Here is a 21262-nt window from a genome sequence, read left to right as displayed (position 1 = left end):
TCTGAGGTCCTTAATTATACCTGCAAAGATCCTTTTTCCAAGTAAGGTCACATTCAAGGTTCCAGGGATTTGACAAGGACATATATTTTGGAGGCCATCATTCAGCACACTACAGAGGGGAAACCACTGGAATACATTGGGTGGGCATGGCGGTGCAGCATCCTTCCAGGCCTTGGTGACACTGGGGATCAAGGACGGGCAGTGAAGTGAATCGTGACCCACACTTCTTTGCACTAGCTAGCTAAGTCTTGTTGCCGCCAAGTGGGGGACTCAGGACCCCAACTGACGCTACCCCAGGCGGGATATCAAAGGACCACTACCTGCTTTTGCTGGGTGGAAGATGGAAAATCAGCTCCCTGCTTGGTCAGCCTATACCAACTGGCAGGGTTGTCATAGTGCTGCTTATGCTCAACTCTGTCAGAGGACCACCACCTGCTTCTGTGCTGTGGAAACAAGGTGGATATAAGATCATCTGTCTGCTTTGCCCCACTGAAACCAAAGAGGGAGTGGGTACAGTTTTTAGGTTGATGTTTGGCTGCTGTAGATTTTATTCCATTAGGCCACCCTTTTGCTCATAGCTACTCCTACAGCTATGAGGGACAGGCTTCTTCTTGAAGCTTTTGTTGTTCCTGCCTGGTGGTGGTTCCAGGTGCCTGCCTGGAATACACGGAAGGCAATAAGGAGACCCTGACAATGATGGCTATGTCATTCCTCAAGGCCTAAGGTTCCTAGGCAGTTTGTCTTCTTTTTACATATGCTTGAATATTCGTGTGCTTATATGCAGAGTCTTTTAGTTTTAAGAGGAAGGATTTGGGAGGGATGGGTTGGTACACCTTGGCCAGAACCAGAAATTGATTGATGATTCATTTAATTTTAAATTTTAGATATCATTCTTCATACATTCTATTGGAATTCTTTTCAGTTTTTATGTTCATGTCTCCTACAATGATCAATTTAAGCAGTAATCAAAGAAAAAACAATTTAAAATATATTTTAATTTTTAATTAGTGCTGACCTCCGACTGTATGTTTTCTTACTGATCCCTTTGCAGAGCATTTGCCGGGGGGAAAAAAGCAACAGATAAAAGTGCATTAAGAACACTTGTTATTAACATCATTCTTAGATTAAAAACTATATTTAATGCTGTTCTCTTGTACAACTAGGAGTTCTTATTTCCACAGAGTGCCTTCAATAATTTTTACAAGGATACTGTCTAGAATAGTTTAACAGTATTTATGCATACTGATTTGGAAGTAAACTGTAGTAACTGCCACACATGCTTTTCTATGGCCTCACTTTTTCTTTAGGAATGATGGGTGACCGCTATGATGGTATCCACGTCCTCCTGGAGTTCTGAGTGCCTTTATTCCATCCTTTGCATTGAGGATGAAGCTTACTAAGTTGGAAGGCATGGTTGCTTCAATTATTGATGGGGACAATTTTCCTCTCATTTCTGTCTGGATAAACATCACTAGTTTGGAATGTGCTGGGTTCCTGTAAACAAAGGAAGAATTAAAAAAATACAAAGATTTTTAGATTTATGTATTGAATTTATAAGTTTATAGAAAGCAGAATTCTTGTCTCAATCACCATGGATTCCCTCCAAAGTGCTTATGATAGGAGAGTTACTGAAGGAAGGGAGGAAGGAAGGGTACAAAAAAAGGGCGAGTGATTTGCACTCATAAACATTTTACATAAAAATATTCAGTAGTCAGACTATACATTACGGTCTTCAGTCAGCTTTTCCTTTTGGTCATTTTGCTAATTTTAAATTATAAAATTAATGTAAGCTTATAAAAATGTAAACAATACAGAATTTTCAAAATTATTCTGTTTCCCAGAGCTAATCACTATTTATACTTCTGACTGTATCTTTTCAGACTATTGTCTATGTATATACAAAGATAGCATACATATATGTATACTTACCCCACACATTTTTGTTTTTACAAAAATGAGATAATACTTTCTGCAACTAGTTTTATTTTCCCTCTTGGTAGGATATCATGCACTTCTTTCTGTTGATACATACATATCTGCTTAATTGTTTTTCATGACTGCATATAGTATTTCATTCTCTACGTAATCAATCCTTTATTAATTATCATTTGGGTTTTTTCCTCACTTTTTGCTACTATGCTGTAATAAAACATCTTTGTAATGTATCCATTTGCACTTCTACAAATACTTGGAATTTCTAGGTCAAAGGTTTGTGCGTTTAACATTTTGAAATATTCTTTCCAAATGACAGTAGGAAGACTGTAGTATTTTATATTCTAACCCAGCAATCTTCAAACTGGAGTACGTGAAGACTTTCCAAAGGGTATGAGAGGATGAATAACATTTAAAGGAATAAATTTTCAAATCTCTTAACTTCCATATGTACCTTTTCCCTAAACTTATCTGAGACCATCTCTGATGGAGATGTAGGCTTCTCCTTTCCCATTAGCCTGTTCACATCATCCTTCTGTTGCTTTACAGAACAAAGGTGCTGTCATCTTCCCTGAATAGTACCGAATGATACTATGGTGCTTTACTCTGGCATATAAAAAAGTGAATGACAGAAAGTGAACGACTAATGATTGGGTAATAAATCCTTACCAAGTCATGTCGTCAATTCTTTGCTTTCAATAAAATTTAAGGATCTAACTTCGTTGTCAGCTGATAGGTCATTAAAGATAGTTTTTGTTTATAGGTCACTAATTTATGGTACATAACACAAAAGAATTCAAGGCATTTAATGAAAGTCCTGGAATTATACTCTTTTCATTTTAAACCACTTATTTATGCAAAAAAATTTTCTCAGTGCTTACATTCATAAAAATGTGAAGTAGGGGCAGACAATAGTAAGTGCTGTCTCATTTTATTAGTATTATAAATACACAGTTAAATTAGTTGTAATTGTTAGAAGCATGGACTCTGGAACCAGTTTGCATTGGTTTGAAGCTGAGCTTTGCTATTACCTGTGATTAACCTTGAGAAAATTACTTAATCTCTCTGGACTTCCATTTTATTTCTGCAAAATTGAAATAGTAGTACTACCTACCTCATGAGGTTATTGGGAGGACCAAATGAATCAATATATGTAAATTGTTTATAAAGTGCCTGGCACAAAGTAAGTGCTATCTAAGTTTTGCTAATAATAAAAGGCGTGTTTTCAATGTTTGCTTTTATACTTAATAGTTACAAAACATTTAGTAACATATTTTGTTTTGATCATGTAATAATTTAATCTAGTACACACATATATTTTATAACATTTAGATACTGAAGGTCACAGGAAATAAAATGGATTTTTAAAGTTAAACACTTATTTTTGCAAAGAAGAGTGACAGGGTGATTAATACAAGAATAAAAGAATTCAAACTGTAAAATATATTCTATTAGGATTAAATTGTATGAGGGGAAAAAAGTAAGAATGTGGGAACAAGGAGAAAACTAATGATGTAAATTTCTGATAGAGGTTGTGTGTATTTTGAAATTGATAGTTATGGTAGGTTTCCAGTTATTATGGTATTTAGAGTTTATTGGATATGCTTACAAGAGTGACATAACACTTTTTTTAGATTGTCAATATTTAGAGTGCTGAAAATTGCACCTTCTTAATTTAATCCTATGAAAAATTTTAATATCAACTTAAAAATGTACAAGGCAGAGTAGTTTTACAAAATTCTTTTTGGGGGGTATGAAGACCACTCCTCCAACAAAGCGTGTGTCCATTTTCTTCTACTCTTGTGTATGGAGAGTTTAGACTATTTTCACAGTGCCTCAGGTGGTTAGATTGAGAATATTCACTAGCTGTTGAAAAGGTCTTAAATCTCTATTTGACTTTGCTAGGACTTTACATGCTTCAGAAAACCTTTTCCAGTATTTACTAGACAGTACCTTTACTACTGGTAATAAGTTTTATAAGTTTACTACATGACTTGTTTACAAATGTTGGCTGTCCCAAATGCTGTGCTGCATGGAAAGAGAAGGTACAAAAGAATCACTTTTTTGTCAATACCTTTCTCTGAGACTATGAATGAGACTGTATCTTTTCCTCTATCAGGATGCTAGGCAGAGCTCCCACCCTAGATGGGACATCTAGATCAGAGCTTTTGTCCCATGTGTTTTGCAGTGGAAAGGGAAGGTTGACAAGATGCAAGAAGGAGACAGCCTATGAAACACACATCAGAATATGTAGCTTCCCAACTACAGTCCCTGCCAACCATTGCTTTATCCAACTGATCTGAAGCAGTAATCCTTCCCTTGTTTTGTTTTTTCCTGCTGTGGAAAATGAAGTCTTGACCATAGATTCAAAATTGACAGGTGGGTGGAAAGACCACCATTGTCACCATTTGCACTATGATCCTGTCCGTTAATGTATGTAATTGTCAATTGCTTTCAGTTCTTTAATTCAGTAGAGAAAATATTAAGGAATACAGTCTAAAATGTAATTTTATTTTAACTTTCTTCACGTTTTTTTTTTTTTCTCCTCTGATTGAGAGGTTTATATCTGGCCAACATAAAATTTTACATGTTTTTATGTGCCAATATCTTTTACTTGTATAAAATCATTTAGCAAAAACTAAAACTTAAGGGTTTATGAAATGATATACATTGAATTAATGTACATACATTTATAAAATATGTGTATTTTTTGTTACCATTTATCCCTAGGCTGGTTACCTATAGGCAGTGACTCTTCTGATTTCTCTAGCTCTTTCCAAATTTACCTATTGTTTGTCTCATTCTGCAGGTATTCGTAGGTAGTCCACTGGAAAGAATTCATTTAACATAAAGCGTTAATTGCTGATAAATGTGAGTGTATTATAATTCTAGGTAAATGTATTTTTAATTTACAAAAATTCCTTAATAATTCACAGAAGTAACTCTAATGGAGAAATATAAATAAATCATCAGGTTAAGGTTAACTGGGGGTGAGGGGATAGAGGGGAATGTGTATTTGTGACTAGTCCCAGAGACCTCAAATCATACTTTATAGGGAATTATCCATTCTGATGATGAAAATACTTATAAAAATTACTTTTTTAAATTGCATTTAGGGGCAATTTTTTTTCCTAACAGAATATGCTGGCACACACTTCTACCAACGAGTTAGGAATCCTTTAGTAAAAATAACAAATTGAACTAAAAAACTTGTTAAAATAAAATAAATAAATGCAAGTAACACTTACTCTTGCAGAGGAGAACATATATAGCCACAAGCATGGTTATAACCACGGATATAATTTGAAGATGGAGGATATGATGGAAAATCCACACTGTTAGCTAAGTGATAAAAAAAAAATTAAAATGAAGCCTATTCCACAAAGATGAAAAATTCTATTTCAAGTAGCATATTTTAAAAAATGTATGATATAGCATTTAATTTAATTTAGTTATTATCAGCAGTGATACTAGTTTTATACATGTATATATACATATTTATACATATGCATGTGTACACAGACCAAAATTGAGAAAATGCCAGATGAGCACTACTGTGCTCTCAAATTTTCTCATGTTATTATTTCTAAAGATGCTGTTACATTTTACATACAACAAAAAGTATTAAATGTATCATTTAATTACTTTCTGAGATTTGAAGCAAAAGAAGAAATCACAAAGGAAAAGACTATTCCATTAGGATAGTGGGTTTATAGATTTTTTTTTTGTTAATCATTATTTATTTATTATTTTTTTAAAGTTAGATCCTTCTTAATCTACTTATTTTTTAAGGTTTTATTTGAATTTCAGTTAACGTACAGTGGAATATTAGTTTCAGGTGTGCAATATATGTGATTCAACATTTATGTACAACATGTTAATCATTTTCTAAATAAAATATTTGATGGGGTTATTTTGTCTATTAATAAAAATAGTTTAAATGATCTTTTCTGGGGCGCCTGGGTGGCTCAGTCGTTAACCGTCTGCCTTCGGCTCAGGGCGTGATCCCGGAGTCCTGGGATTGAGCCCCACATCAGGCTCTCTGCTGGGAGCCTGCTTCTCCCTCTCCTTTTCCCCCTGCCTGTGTTCCCTCTCTCGCTGGCTGTCTCTCTCTCTCTCAAATAAATAAATAAAATCTTTAAAAAAATAAAAAATAAAAAAATAAATGCTCTTTTCTGCTAGAGCACCTGGTGGCCTAGTCAGTCAAGCATCCGACTTTTGATTTCAGCTCAGGTCATGATCTCAGGATCCTGGGATTGGGCCCTGGGTTGGGCTCCACGTCCAGCGTGGAGTCTCCTTGGGATTTTCTCTCCCCTCCACCCTGCACTCTCTCTCTTAAGTAAACAAATACATCTTTTTTAAAAAATGCTCTTTTCTGCCAATTCCCTGGAGCTAATTCAAAGTATAATTAAAAATCAGTAGAGTTTGTTTTAGGAATTATGCAGCATAACAATATTGTATATGAATGTAAAAAGGAGGTAGTTTGATTATGATTATGATAATTATATATATTCTTTCTAAAAATATTTTTAAAGATATATTTGTTTTTTTCTGTGCAACTGAATCCTGCTCTTGTCAGAGAAGATGGATTTTCCTACATGATTTTAACATAAGCAATCAATTCTAAGGGAAATGCAATATTAAACACTAGCTTAAGAACAGCTTAAGAGACAAATGTGGCTGAATGCATTTTCCACATTCATGACCTGTTTATCATCTTAACAGAGCCTATTATGTTGGCATAGGGATACTGTCAGAGGTGATATTAACATATTTTTTCTCTGCTTAAAATATGGAGATTATCCTTGTCTTTCTTTAAAACTTTTTGTTGTTGTTGTTGTTATATTCCACAAACAAGCATGGGTCTTTTGTGAGGCATATGGTATGACAGGACAGATTTTGGAAAGTCAGAAGACGTGAGTTTTAACTCTTGGTTCAGGTGCTTACTAGCTATGTAACTTAATTTCTGTGAACCAATGAGTTTCCTCATTGGTGAAATAATGCACACAAAATATTCAGCTCAAAGCAAGCTGCATAGTAAGTTAAACAACAGCAAATGGAGCAGTAAGAAGAAAACTCAGTATTCATCAAAAATTCATTTGAAGAAAATTGCTTAAAACAGATTTAGTATTGATCACTGGGTGACTGAGTACTACGACTATTTGTTGATTTTAACTTCCATAATTCTTTTTTACCTTTCCTCTGACCACTAAAAATGAGATTGAAATGGTCTGCTTCAAAATACAGAAAATAACAGATCTATAATTTAGACATACAGTATTTTGTGCCGTAGACGGTGAATAAAATTTTATGTGCTCTCATTTAAGGAGACAACTCAGTGACATTCTATGAATCTACAAGAGACCCCTGTAGAGAAGTGCTGAATCTCAGGCCTTCTCAGGCCTCAGTGGCATGCTACAACAGAACTGTGTTCGAGTGAGTGCTGTTAGCAGAACGATGACGTAGTCTGGACTCTGAAACTTAGAGTCCTATAGATACAGCAGAGCAACTGAAGCCTTGTTGGAAAATAATAATTAACAGCACTTAACTGTCCTATTCCCCAAGCAGTTTACAATAGAGAAGGCTATTCAGATAGGAATGGTGAGATTAAATTGAAATCTGGAGAAAAACAGGGCTCTAGGCCACTGTCCTACCGAAGTCCCTTCACCGGGAGTTACTGCATTTATCTGAGTCCAAAGATCTTTGTGGTATGAACTGGTAGGTTTTAAACGAATAAAGTAAGTTAGGAAGTGATTACACATTTGCATTTTACATAGTGACACATTTTTGGGAGGGCTAAGGATATATCAAAATCTCCAATTTCTAAAAGAAATGTAAGCACATTTATGTAAAGATTCATCTAATGATCATCTAAATTTCTTCAGGAATTTTATCAGTTACTGGATATGCCCATTCTACACAATTCAAATATAACATTATATGTCCAAAGATTAACTTTATGTCTTAGTAGTTTTAAAATATATGCTGTGAGGTTTTTGCCTACAACTTATCTGTCTATACTCAGTGCTGCATGGCGTAAGCTGCAAAAAGGCCAAGCAAGAGATGCCATCATGATTGACTAATGTAAATGGTACCTCCAGTGTTGGGTAAAATGTCAGGCTTCTTTGTCTGTATTATACATATGTTTATTGGTCTCACTAAGTAAATAAAAAAATAAAAATTAATTGAAAACACAATATCTTCCAAACTGTGCGTTAAAGGAAAATACATTTATTAATGTCTCATACTATTTCCAAAATGTGGGCAAAATGTTTCAACTTACAACTGATAATATCCATATTCCCTTCGTAGCGCTTGAAGTACACTAAGTCGATAAAGTCTCGGGGGGAAATTGAGCCCATGGCAAAACTTTGTGTAATGGTATGACATATGAATGTGTCCTGGAACAAATCAAACCATAAAGATTGCAACAGTTATTTGGTATCTATTCTTCGTTTCGCTTCCCAAAGAATTTCACTGCATAAGGTTAGCTACCATTTGGAAAAAGCAGGGCTTTGAAGTTATAAGAACTTATCATCAAATCAGTTTGCATTTTCAGTGTCAGAGGAACATTAGATCTATATTTATAATTGCAAGGTAACAAAAGCAAAAATAAATAAGTGGGACTACGTCAAACTAAAAAGCTCTGCACTGCAAAGGAAACCATAAAATGAAAAGTCAACGTACAGAATGGGAGAAAGTAATTTGCAAATCATATACCTGGTAAGGAATTAATGTAAGTGCAGAAAATTCATAACGGAATCTTGTTGTCATCTACTCTTTAAATTTTTAGATGAAGAAATTAAAGCCTAAGAGATTAAATCACATGCAAAACTAGAGATAAGTACAGAACTAGAACCCACGTTCCTGATTCCCAGGACAGTACTATTTCTACCAGTCCACACTCGCTAGGTAATACATTCTGAAAAATATATTAGTTTAGCACCTTGTGGTGTAAAGCCTATATTGTGTGTTGCCTTGACATCTGCTGAAATGGGAAGAGTCGTAAATGGCCTAACTGCAAGTTATTCTCCCATTCTGCTCCTTAGCCAAACAATGCTCCTTATCAGTAGGATCAGGCACAGTTCCTACTTGCTCCCTGCTGGGCTGCAGAATTATTCCAACAACCAATCACAGCCTCCTGTAGGAGTCAGGGGTCATCTCAACCTCTTGATACTACAAAGCCTGTCTTGCACAACCTCTGGTTATTCACTCTGGTCCTGGGTGCAACTCCTATGTCACGCTGCATGACGTGGTGTGCCCTGGAGAGTTTAGCTAAGCTACTCCATGGTATTGCTGCTTCAGCATCGGTTTTGTTTGGCCACTCAGCCTGCGGGGGGGGGGGGGGTGCTGAAACTGACAAGAGCTCCCCATGCAAGCAAATGCCTTAGATAGTCGCCACAGAGTCACAAGTGGGTGTCAGTTCCTGATATAACCTCCCCAGCCACCATTCTGATCACGTCTTCCCCACCTCCCATGGCTTTCCCCTCGTGAGCAACTTAGACAAGACCTCTGCGACTTGCATTTTATAGAGTGACCTGCTCTTTTTGGTTTGAATCAAACAATCTGGCTTTAGCCCAGGAATCCCAAAGCACTCCACCCACAGAGCTAATGCAGGCCGGTGCCTCAGGTCCTGCCTCTCTGCCTGAGCCCTGTCTTGACCTCCCCATGTGGCTCCTGGAGGCTTGCCATGTACTTCTTCCAGGACTTGTGAGTAATAAACTTCTCTAGTTCAATTTCTCTTGTGGTCTTTTGTTGAAACGTGGCTCACCACCTGGCACCCTCTGCTCCATTTAACAAACGCCAATTTAACAAAGTTGGAACAGTCCTCCTCTCCTGGGCTGTGACTAAGGTTTAATGATCTGCTGTTGATCTCATTTGTCTAGTGTCAGATGTCATGTGTTTGATCACCCCCATAACCCTAGAGCAGGAATCCCTCCCTCATTAATGGGGGTGAATGAGTCAGTGAAAACACATCTCTGGAGATGCATACTATAAACATTCATAGGAAGGTAAAATAATTCTTACAGTGTAATGCTACTAAGAGATACATAGTACATTGGAAAGGGCATAGAATTTGGAAGCAGGAGATCAAGTGTTAAGTCATGGTTCTACCACATATTGGCTGCGATGACCATGGGCAAATCACATAATTTCTCTGAATCTGTTGCCAGGTTTTTTTTTATGCCAAATCTAGTATTCTTTCCATTATTACAGCTGACTTGTAGCAATAGCAGAAATATATGAAGTATGAATGGAACTGTGTAATCAATCATGAAAGAAACAGTCCAATGTTTCAGTTTTCATTTCTGACGGACTATGTTTCCCAGTCTGAATGTTTAAATCCCAAGAGGGTAATCGAAAGGTTTTTTTGTGGATAAGGAACTTCAGGACCTTTCTACAAAATGGAACATTTACTTTCCGGGGCTTTTCTACAACCTCTCCCCACTCCCAAGCTTTAAAATCAATTTAATAAAAGGAGGCAAAGGTAACCTATGGAATTCCAGGTAAATGATAAGGTGATGGTAGGTATGTGAGACATTTGTTTTGATGTGTGGAATGTGGCTTGGAGATACAAAGGACAAAAGACCCACTTATCTGGAATTTTACAAATGCAATTGTTTGTGAAAATCATAAAAGTTTGCTTTATGACTAAATTTTTCAAAACAGCTTATTGAGGGGTGCCTGGGTGGCTCAGTTGGTTAAGCATCTGCCTTTGTCTTGGGTCATGATCTCAGGTTCCTGGGATCAAGCCCCATGTTGGGCTCCTTGCTCGGCGGGGAGTCTGCTTCTCCCTCTCCCTCTACCCCTTCCCACCGCTCGGGCTCTCTCCCTCTCTCTCTGTCTCAAATAAAAAAGTAAAATCTTAAAAAAAAAAACCCAGCTTATTGAGGTATAATATACATACCACAAAGTATAGCAGTCTTTTTTTTTTTTTTTTAAGATTTTATTTGTTTATTTGACAGAGATAGAGACAGCCAGCGAGAGAGGGAACACAAGCAGGGGGAGTGGGAGAGGAAGAAGCAGGCTCATAGCGGAGGAGCCTGATGTGGGGCTCGATCCCATAACGCCAGGATCACGCCCTGAGCCGAAGGCAGACGCTTAACCGCTGTGCCACCCAGGCGCCCAGTATAGCAGTCTTAATAAATAAGAGGTCTATAGTGTGCTGTCCTAATTCTCTTTTAAATTCGGTCTTCTTTTCTCTCACCTCTTTGACTTCTTAAACTTTCTACTCTAATTACATGTATTTTTCTTTTCTCTTTGTTTTTAGTCTCCCTCTTCATCTATTTGAGATAATGTATTTGAAAGCATTTCAAAAACCACAACCATCTATATAACGTTATTCCATGCTGTATCCTTACTCTTAAAAAAAGTTACATGCTATTTGCTCTTAAGCCCCTACAGTATGTGTCTGCATTGTTCCTGTTATCTAATGTATTATAACTAAGATAAATCTACTGACTTCCTACCAACAAGGCATGCTTAATCTTTTTTTCCCACCTAATGGAAGAGAATACATGAAGTTCAAACCCCTCAACACCGAAGACATACATCTGCATGAGCTAGCTAGATTCTGAATGCGCAAAGCCTTTACAACAGAATCAAGCTAATCAGAATTAAACTTTTGACTAATAAAGAGGGCAGTTTTAAAACTTTTATGAAGATTTCAATTCAAGTCTATAAAATATGAAGTATCTATATCATATTGTCTACATCATACAGGTTTAATATACTCAAATCACTAATAAAACTAAAAATATATTGGTACAGTAAAAGTCTAATATCAGACAACAAATTACCGAATCAATCTTGTGTACCATATTGTACACTTTCAATGATTTATCCCATGTAACTCTGTTTTCAGGTTTGTAGAGGAAATCAGACAGTTTAGTTGTTGATTCTGGAATTATTCCTTCAACACGATATCTGCAGTTAACAAAACAGAGAAAATCAAAATTTAACAAGTTTCATCTAAGCTCAAAATATAATGCTATCATAGTATAAAGTAGGCTAATTTAGCAAATAACAGAAAAGAACACTTGAAAGTAATATTAGCCATTTAAAACACTAATATTCAATTGGAAGTAGCCAGGTTATTTAAATAAGCATTGCAATAATTAATATAAATTATTTCAAAATGTATTTTTCGGCAAATCTTGTTTATACTGTTTTATAGCTGTCTTTTTAGAGGGGGCTACTTTCTTTTAGGATTTTTCTTAAATCTTTTTCATATTTACCTGCCGTATTTATCATAAGCCAAATGTAATTGAGAAGTTTGTGTGGTTATACATTCATTATCTTGTAGCCCCAATTCTTAATTTAAGGATGTAATGTGTCAGCAAAATTTTCAGGCCAGATGGTAAGTAATTCAGGCTTTGCAGGCCACATGATCTATGTTGCAACTATTCAACTTTGCTAGGGTAGCAGTAAAGTAGCCATAGACTATATATAATGAATGGCCATGTCTGTGTTACAACTGAACCTTATTCATAGACAGTGACTTTTAAATTTCATTTATTTTTAACATGTCAGGATTTGGGCAAATAACTAACCTTTGTGTTTGTCTGTCACTGAAATTAGATGTAGTTACCCATCAATGGAATTAAGGCAATATGAGAAAACTGGGTTAAAACTCACTATTTAGCAGAAGGCTGTTGAATAAAAATGAAGTCTGAATAATATTGGCTGTACTCTTCTCCCTGTTAATGATTCTTTCCAAACTGAGGGGATAGGTTTAAGTAAAATCAAAATTTTTAAACCTTTAAAAAGTTAAAAGTCCTGGGGGAAGTGAGATAAAACCAAATACTATTATTAGTCTAATAATTGTCATATTTATGAATGGTTCTTCCTCTGAAACTTCGTTTTAATGATTTGGCAAGCAAATAAGGAGTTCATTAGACTATTTCTTTGTATGTTAATTTCTCTTTAAAAGCTCAGTTAGTCCTTAATTTTCTTTATGAGATATCCTCAAATTTCCTTACTATGTAATGTTTCCTTCCTTCAGATCTACAAAGTTTTTAAAAGTTTAATATTAAACTCTGAATAAGATAGTGAGAAAACAACCTGAAAAATTATCAGGTCCTGTGAAAAATAAGTCAGATAAGATAGTTAAAATTTAAGTACAAAACTCTGAAGGGATTTGTATATACTACCATGGATTTTTTTTTTTTTTATTAATCTGCTCTCTCTCTTTAATTATACTGTAAACTTTGAAGATAAAGAATTTTGAACTTCTTTGTATTTCTAACTAGAAAACTAAGATCTTCCTTAATTTACGATGAGGTTATACTGAGATAAACCCTCGTTAAGTTGAGAGTATCTCAAGTTGAAAATGCATTTAATACACCTGTGACCAACATCATAGCTTAGCCTCACCTGTGGTAATCTAACACAAAGCCTATAAGAAAGTGTTGACTATCTCATGTGATTTAGGGAAGGGTTCCTAACATACATGTTAGTTTATCAACATTTGAGGATTTGTGATTTTTCATATCTACTGTTTAGGACAGGGCTTGGCAACCTATGGTCTATAGGTCAAGTCTAGCCTACTTCCTGTTTTTGTAGTTAGTTTAACTGAAACACAGCCAATACATTAATGTATTGTCTGTCTACTAATGTTAGTGCCCTTGTGCTATGATGGCACAAAAATGTATTGTCTATTTATGTGTCGTGCTTTTATGTTATAATGGCAGAGCTAAGTAGTTGCAACGGAGACCACAGCAGCTGCAAAGCCTAAAATATTTACTTACTCTCTACCCCCAGTTTAGGCTGTCTACTCAATGGCTGATTGTTTATTTTCCAAACATTTGTAAAGGTGAGAAAAGTATAAGTTACAGGTATTATATGACTACAAGGCAGAAATTATTTATTTTGCTCTTTGGAAACTTATAAAACATAGTTAAAGTTGTGTCTTGGGCAGAGGGTAGGCTACTAGTCAAAAATTATCTTAATTCACTAACTGGAGGTATATTAGAGCTAGTGGGTTTTAAAAATATGTAAATATCAAGCCTCTTTGAAAACACAAAACGTTTATGTGTCTTGAGTACTTGAGTCTATCACTCCATGAGCAATTCAGTATCTACTACATTCAAGGGTCTTCAGAGATACCAATTTTGTCATACTTAAATCTAAGAACTATATTCTTGTATCTATTGATCGTTAAGACAAACAGTTCATTAGATATTTTACTATGATCTATAATAAAGCTTTTTTTCATTATATGTGAAGTGACCTCAGGTCAAATTAAAAATATTTTAACTATTTTCTCCTGTCTTTTACAGTTTCTGACAAACTTTAGCTGGTATATGGACTGATAGATGGGTATACATTAAGGTACACTTTTTACAGACCATACATTTCATGACACTTTCAGGCTGAGATGGAAACCTTTGAGTATGTGTGGATTTGTATCAGCATACTAATTTTAATGTCTCCAAATCACTTTATAGCCTTTTATGATTTTTGTGAATGAATGCCAAAAGAGTAACTAGGAGGATGAGGGAGGAGAAAAATAATGTAAAGTGTCTATTTTGGCACACTAGAATTGTAAACTTGGGGAAGCATCTGTAAGATGATAAAATAGTCACGGGCTGTTAGTGATCATATTTTTGGCTATCCTATGTGATATTAGAGTTGGGGATGGGACTTCCAGAGTAGCTGGGTGAGACTTTTAGTAAACCCTCCTCCATAGTGAAACAGCTGATGAAAATTACTCTAAGAAATAACGATTTAAATTCTCTAGAAAATGACCTAAGGGCATTCAGGAAATGGAAAAACATTTTTTTCAAGAAAATCTATTAAATCTAGGTAGGAAAAGTAAGAATCTATAGCATTTGAGCCATAGTCGGCTTCTAGCCAACACTTCCTCGCCTTTGGAAGCCAAGGAGGACCTCCCTCTCCCCACTAACTCCCAGTCTAAGGCTATGGTTTCTTTCTTTCTTTCTCTCTTTCTTTCTTTCTTTTAAGATTTTTTGTTTATTTATTAGACAGAGAGAGAGACAGCGAGAGGGGGAACACAAGCAGGGGGAGTGGGAGAGGGAGAAGCAGGCTTCCTGCTAAGCGGGGAGCCTGATGCGGGGCTCGATCCCAGGACCCTGGGATCATGACCTGAGCTGAAGGCAGACACTTAATGACTGAGCCACCCAGGCACCCCAAGGGCTATGGTTTCATCCTAGGAGGGGCAGGATACTGACATGTCTCATTCTTGGCACCCCTCAGCTCATGCTGTTATACTCTATGCTAAGCAGACACTGCTGAGAAGACTGGGGCTTCCTTATCCCCACCCAGAGTTTACTGATAGGGTGAGGCTCTATCCGAGGCAGTAAATACTGGGGTTTATTTCCCCCCCTCCAAGAGGGGCAAGCTGAAGTCACGGTGCCGTTTCTCCCCAGTGCCACCCTCACATCCCCTTCCTGCTCATGGATGGAGGTGTCACTCCAGTAGTAGTGCATAGGTTCTGCTCAGGGGCAAAGGCAAGACAAAATGAGCGGGCAGCATCTCAGCTGTGCCGGAGAAAATGGATTTCGTTTGGAACAAAATGTGGAGAAATTTTTGAAAAAAAAAATTTTTGTTAGTGAATGATTAGAAGAATTACGTGGAACGAATGCAAAAGCACAAGAAGACCAGCCAGAAGTAGGGAGAGAAACAGTTAGATGAAAAACATAGGATCACACTCATCTCTGGCAGGGGGTGGGGTGTGGAAGGCTGTGTATACACAGTAGACTGCCCCGACTCAGAACAAGTGGAGTGGATATCTTATGTTGCACCTATTCAAGATATGAGAATGGAGGTATGAGGATACTTCTACTCAGAGCCATTAGAGAAGACACATTAGGCTGACCCTATTAGAGTAATTAGAATAGATGTAGTAGGGTACCCCTATTCAGAGCAATCGGAGTGGACGTAGAGGCTGCCCCTATTCAGAGCAAACAGAGTGCATGTACTAGGCTGCTCCTACCTAGAGAAGAGGGGGTGTATTTGGCTGCCCCTACTCAGAGAAAACAGAGGGGGTATACTAGGCTGCCCCTACCCAAAGAAATCAGAGTGCATGTACTAGGCTGCTCCCATCAGAAGTAATCAGATTGTATGTCCTAGGCTGCTCAGAGCAATAAGACTCAGAGCAATAAGAGTTTATGTACAAGGCTGCCCCTTCTCAGGAGCAGTAAGAAGGGATGTGTGGGGCTGCCACCTACTCAGAGCAATCAGAATGGAGGGTGAGGATGCCCCTCTTAGGAGTTATCAGATTGTATGTCCTAGGCTGCCCCATACAGAGCAATCAGGAGGATGTACTGGGCTGCCTCTAATTAAATCAGTCAGAAGGGTGTTATACTAGGTTGCCCCTACTCTGAGCAATCAGATTAGATGTCCTAGGCTGCCTCTGTGCAGAACAATCAGAGTGTATGCACTAGGATGTCCCTACTCAGAGCATTCTGATTGAATATACCAGGCTGCCACTACTATGGAGTAATCAGAGTGGGTGTGAAAGACTGCCCACTCAGAATAATTATACTGGATGTACCAGACTGCTCCTATTCAGGAATAATCATACTAGATGTACTAGGCTGCCCCTGCTCAGAACAATCATACTGGATGATGTGCTAGGCTGCCTCTGCTCAGAAACAATCAGAGTGGAGGTACTAGGCTGTCTATCACAGAAGCATTCAATGAAGGAATTGGGTTGGTGACTTACAAGCATTTTCTAAGCTGAATATAGATTAATCAACAAAGAGCTGAAGTCTTACTGGCTTAAGAGACTGAAATGTAATTTCTTTTTTTTTATTCTTTTTTTTTTTAAAGATTTTATTTATTTATTTGACAGAGAGATAGCCAGTGAGAGAGGGAACACAGCAGGGGAGTGGGAGAGGAAGAAGCGGGCTCCCAGCGGAAGAGCCCAATGTGGGACTCGATCCCGGAACGCCGGGATCACGCCCTGAGCCGAAGGCAGACGCTTAACGACTGCACTACCCAGGCGCCCCGTTAAATGTAATTTCTGACACATAATACATTCTGACCACTTTAAAATAAAATCATACTTTTTGCTGCTGTTCTGGAAGGATGTCTGTATGCCCACAACTGTTCCCTCTGAGGAGTGACTGGTTACAGAACTTCCAAGCTAGCTTTCCCTGGCTAAGTGCAGGACAAAATCATAAAACTGCTGAATTGTGAAAACAGTCTGTAAGCCACACAAAGAGCCAACTGTAAAGGGTAAAAATTTGACTAGTTTGGGGGTCTTAAGCACAACTTGTGATCAATAAAGAGCTTATGCTGACCCCTTCTATAGGCTAAAAGATAAAAACAAAAAGTGATTTCGATAACATATGATGATCTATTTGCATTAATGTGATATCATGAGCAGTGAATGAACAACTCTTAAGAACAAGATTAAAAATGTCAGCACAATTTCTCCCAGTGTAGTTATATTTGAAATAACAGGATCCTCAAAAATATCCTTAAAAGCAGCTTCCAGAAAACATTACATATATCAGCAAGAAAAGTAAATTGGGGAAATAAACTTTATTTTTTAGTGGTTCATTTAATGGAAAGGTGAAATGTTTGAAAGGCCGCAAAATACTACTGTGATCAAGAAAATACCAATCTGCTTTTATAGTAATTATTTCTTGAGGTAGAAATTTCCTATCTTAATGAATTATTCACTTGAAAGACTTTTTTTCCTGATTGTCTTCAAGTCTGAAAATGATTAGGTGGCACATAATTGCTCTAATTTATTAATATCACATTTTTTTTAAAGATTTTATTTATTTATTCGACAGAGATAGAGACAGCCAGCGAGAGAGGGAACACAAGCAGGGGGAGCGGGAGAGGAAGAAGCAGGCTCATAGCGGAGGAGCCCGATGTGGGACTCGATCCCAGAACACCGGGATCACGCCCTGAGCCGAAGGCAGACGCCCAACCGCTGTGCCACCCAGGTGCCCCTATTAATATCACATTTCAACCCAGTGACTTTATAATTAATCTCTAATTCCTGATCACTATCCAGCAATGTTATAGCTAATGAAGCAGCACTGAGTTCCAGATACATCAATGCCACTGAATTCAAAACAACTATAAAAAGGAAATTGTACTCACAGATTTCCATGGAATTTTTTAGAAGCCTTGCTGGAAACAGTTACCTTTTTCTCAAAGGGGAATAAAAATCCAGAAATAAATTAGCTGTCAAATACAGAAAAACAAACAAACAAACAAAAAGTAAAAATATGTATTTTTTGGTTCCTAAAAGAAAATATTTTTAGAAGTCTTTTTGAATCGCTTCTCATAAAAAAAAATAACTCTTGAAACATATTTAACTTATCTTACTGAAGTCTTAACCACTTTCCAGCCTGATGTGTCTTGATTGTATTCTAAAACTTCTTGAGCAGTTTCTTGGGCAAGTGCCTTATAGTCCATCTACCTGCAAAGTTGTAAAAACAGACAACTGGTAAGAATATAACCATATGAAACAATTTTAAAATGCTGTATTACATTTTAATACTATTTCTACAGTGTCTGTTACATAGTAATGAACAATACTTATTTTTTTTATTAAGTTTTTACTTAATAATTGCTAAGTGCGTGAATGCATGAATTCCTTTTTCCTTATTCATAATCTTTCAAATGAGAAAATGTGGTATAGTACAAAGAGCAGGCTTTTGACTCAGAGAGACCTGGGTCAAATTCTGTCTCTGCCACTGGTTGTGAACCACATTATTTAATGTTTCAATTTTCTGGGATAATAACAAACTGTAGAATTAATGTGAGGATTAAATGAGATAATGAATTTAAATGCCCTAGCCCAGTGCCTGGCACATAATAGTTATTCAATAAATCATTAATATTTCCAACAGCTTAATCATGCTTCCTTTCTCTTGTAAAGCATAATCTGTTGATCATGTGTTCTTGGGAATTAGTCTTTTTAAAGTGAGGGCAATGGCACTAAATGATCTGACATTTGGCTTCCTCTCCAAAGGCAACTCCTACCTGTCTTCTCTTCCACCACAGCTCCAATCATATTGACCTGGCTGTTCCTCAAATACAACCAACCATCTTCCTACCTCAGAATCTTTGTACTTGCTCTTCCCTCTGCTTATAACATTCTTCCCAAATATGAATGACAGATTCCTCTTCATTGGTGTCTTTGTGTAAATGCCTCCTCTTCAGACAGGATCAAGTTCAAATCAATTCAATATGAACATATTTACGGAACCCTATACTAGTGATTAAGTACTGTGGTAGGTGTGGCAAAAACAGTTGAGTAAGATGCTATTTCTGTTCTGAATGAGTTCAGGAAACTGGAGTCTCATTGGTCCTTTGGTTCATTATCTAGTTTTCAGTTAGGGGAAGCTGGCTTGTATGGTGGAAAGAATGTGACAACACACAGCTGGATTCAAATCCTAACTTTGCCACTTACCACCAACTATATTATTTTGAATAAATTGCTTAACCTTTGAACTTCAATGTTTACATGTATAGATTGGGGACAGTAATACCTATCTCATGGGGTCATTAGAAGGATTAAGTGAGTTAATATATGCGAAAGTGATCGAAACAGTGTGGGACCCCTTCTTGATGATCAGAAACATTAGTTTCTTTTCTTGAAATGACACATTTAAATCTACCTTTTAAAAAACTCTCCAAAGAGCTGCCTCAATAAACCTTCTTCAAGTTTAGTTATCAGAGCCATGTCTTAATTAGCTTTCACTTAAAGCTCATAAATCCACTTTCTCTTGTTTAGTTCTCCAGCAAGGCATAACAACACCTAGTTGACATCTATATTTGAGAAGCTTTAGTAAACCATTACAACTCCTTTTTCCTAGTAGACTTTTGGTTTCATTACCTTTCCTAATAGATCTAGTCCAGAATTTTAATAATTATTGGGACTCTTCTCCAAAACCTTGTGGAGATCTCCATATCTCTTAACCTGTGAAGGAACAAAGTAGAATTATTTTGATCCATGAATTAGGTCAATATATTTGATATCTTCCTTTACATTTTCTCAGTGTCCTTTATTTTTACTTATGTCCTCATTAGGAAACATTTGCTATATATGCCCATGATGAAAGAAAAAGGCAGTAAGAGAAATGTTAATGATCGTGTTTATGAAAAGAACCTTTAAGAAATTATCTTAAAGAAGGACAGGTTAAAAAGATATTTGGGTGGAACGTAAATAAAGATGTCTAACTTTTTAAGCTCATTAACAGTCCTTGGCTAGTCACTGACCTGTGCTTGTCCCAGCATATATAACACAGTTTTTTATTTCCAATCAGCAACATATTTGATATTGAGTGATCTAGAATCTTCCATTTATTGGAAGATAGCAGTAGAGAATAAACTCTTGCAGGGACTTCTACTCATTTTCAAATCACTAACACTTACTGCCACAATAAATGTGTTTAATCGAACCACTTAACTGAATTTTATAGCTTGTGGACTTTTCCATTTGCTAAGAGAAAAGGAAATATTAAGTTTAGTGGGCTAGAGAGGGTGAAAAGAGAACAAACAGCAAGACTATAGCCGCATTACCTGGTGATGCAATATCGGATGAACTGGCACATATTCAGGTGGAGTAATGGTCAAGGATATCTTCACCCATAGGGTCAGTGGAAAATAAACATAAACCAATATTGAGATGGCATCTTTTTTTGATACTCCACTTGGTTGAAACTGGATTCTTCGCACCTCATATCCTGTCCCAGCCTCGTAGACAGATTCACACCTGTTGTTAGTGGGTCTTTACATCTGTTTGTATAATCTCCCTTTCTCTGGGCTGCCTGACAGGGTCCCCAAATCCGTGCTGGGTCACTGCCATTCTTCCCTGGGAATCAAGGTCCCCAAGGAATTTGTTAAATCCCGTCCCTGGCCAAACTCCCTCCTCCAATCCCGCATCTGCTCTGAGTGTGAGGGGCTGGCTGCAAGCCCAGGAGGCCGGACTCAGAGATGGGATGTGGAAGGCACTGAGGAGACAGGGAAGAAGTGGTTTGGGGAGCTGCCCCTCCAACCCCCGTGGAGGTGGTGTCTTATCCTAGAAGGCTGTGCTGTGAAAGCCGGGAGCCCGAAGTCAAACGGCAGCCGCCAGCGCCCCCCGAGTCTCCTTCCCCACCTCATCCCCTCACACAATCCCGGGGAGCCCGCGGAGAGAAGCTCAGCCTGTCGTCAACGCTGAGGGGCCCTCAAGAGCGGTGACGGAGGTGGGGAGAGCGTGCAGGGCAGCGAGGGGGATGCAGTCCTAAGACACCCCCCGCCCCGAAAGATGAGGAGGGAGAAACTACATTTCCCAGCACCGAGTGCTACCAAACGCTCCGCAGCACCCCCTTTCCCCGGCGGCCCCCACCCCTCG

The 21262-nt window shown here is 37.5% G+C and overlaps 1 protein-coding gene across 1 annotated transcript; it reads right to left on the bottom strand.

The window, feature by feature from the left end:
• Positions 1–964: 964 nt before the first annotated feature.
• Positions 965–21146, bottom strand: STARD6 (StAR related lipid transfer domain containing 6). The gene is made up of 9 exons (XM_008692306.2): positions 21026–21146; positions 20449–20508; positions 19763–19846; positions 18247–18340; positions 18019–18068; positions 11733–11859; positions 8216–8333; positions 5181–5274; positions 965–1494 (listed from the first exon to the last, which is right to left on the bottom strand). Exons 4-9 carry the CDS (start codon positions 18334–18336, stop codon positions 1293–1295), a joined length of 681 nt encoding a protein of 226 aa, XP_008690528.2. The 5' UTR covers positions 18337–18340; positions 19763–19846; positions 20449–20508; positions 21026–21146; the 3' UTR covers positions 965–1292.
• Positions 21147–21262: the final 116 nt, after the last annotated feature.

This window comes from Ursus maritimus, unplaced genomic scaffold, assembly GCF_017311325.1.
Source record: "Ursus maritimus isolate PB19 unplaced genomic scaffold, ASM1731132v1 scaffold_18, whole genome shotgun sequence".
Taxonomy (NCBI): domain Eukaryota; kingdom Metazoa; phylum Chordata; class Mammalia; order Carnivora; family Ursidae; genus Ursus; species Ursus maritimus.
The sequence above is the reverse complement of the archived record's forward strand: the minus strand, read 5'-3'. Positions and strand labels throughout refer to the sequence as shown.

Excerpts from the sequence above, each read along its gene's own strand:
- STARD6 (XM_008692306.2), bottom strand. The coding sequence starts at position 18,336 with ATGGACTATAAGGCACTTGCCCAAGAAACTGCTCAAGAAGTTTTAGAA. Across the intron at positions 8,334-11,732 it reads TGGTACACAAGATTGATTCG|GACACATTCATATGTCATAC; the intron begins GTAATTTGTTGT and ends GATTTGTTCCAG. Across the intron at positions 5,275-8,215 it reads GAATATGGATATTATCAGTT|CTAACAGTGTGGATTTTCCA; the intron begins GTAAGTTGAAAC and ends TTTATCACTTAG.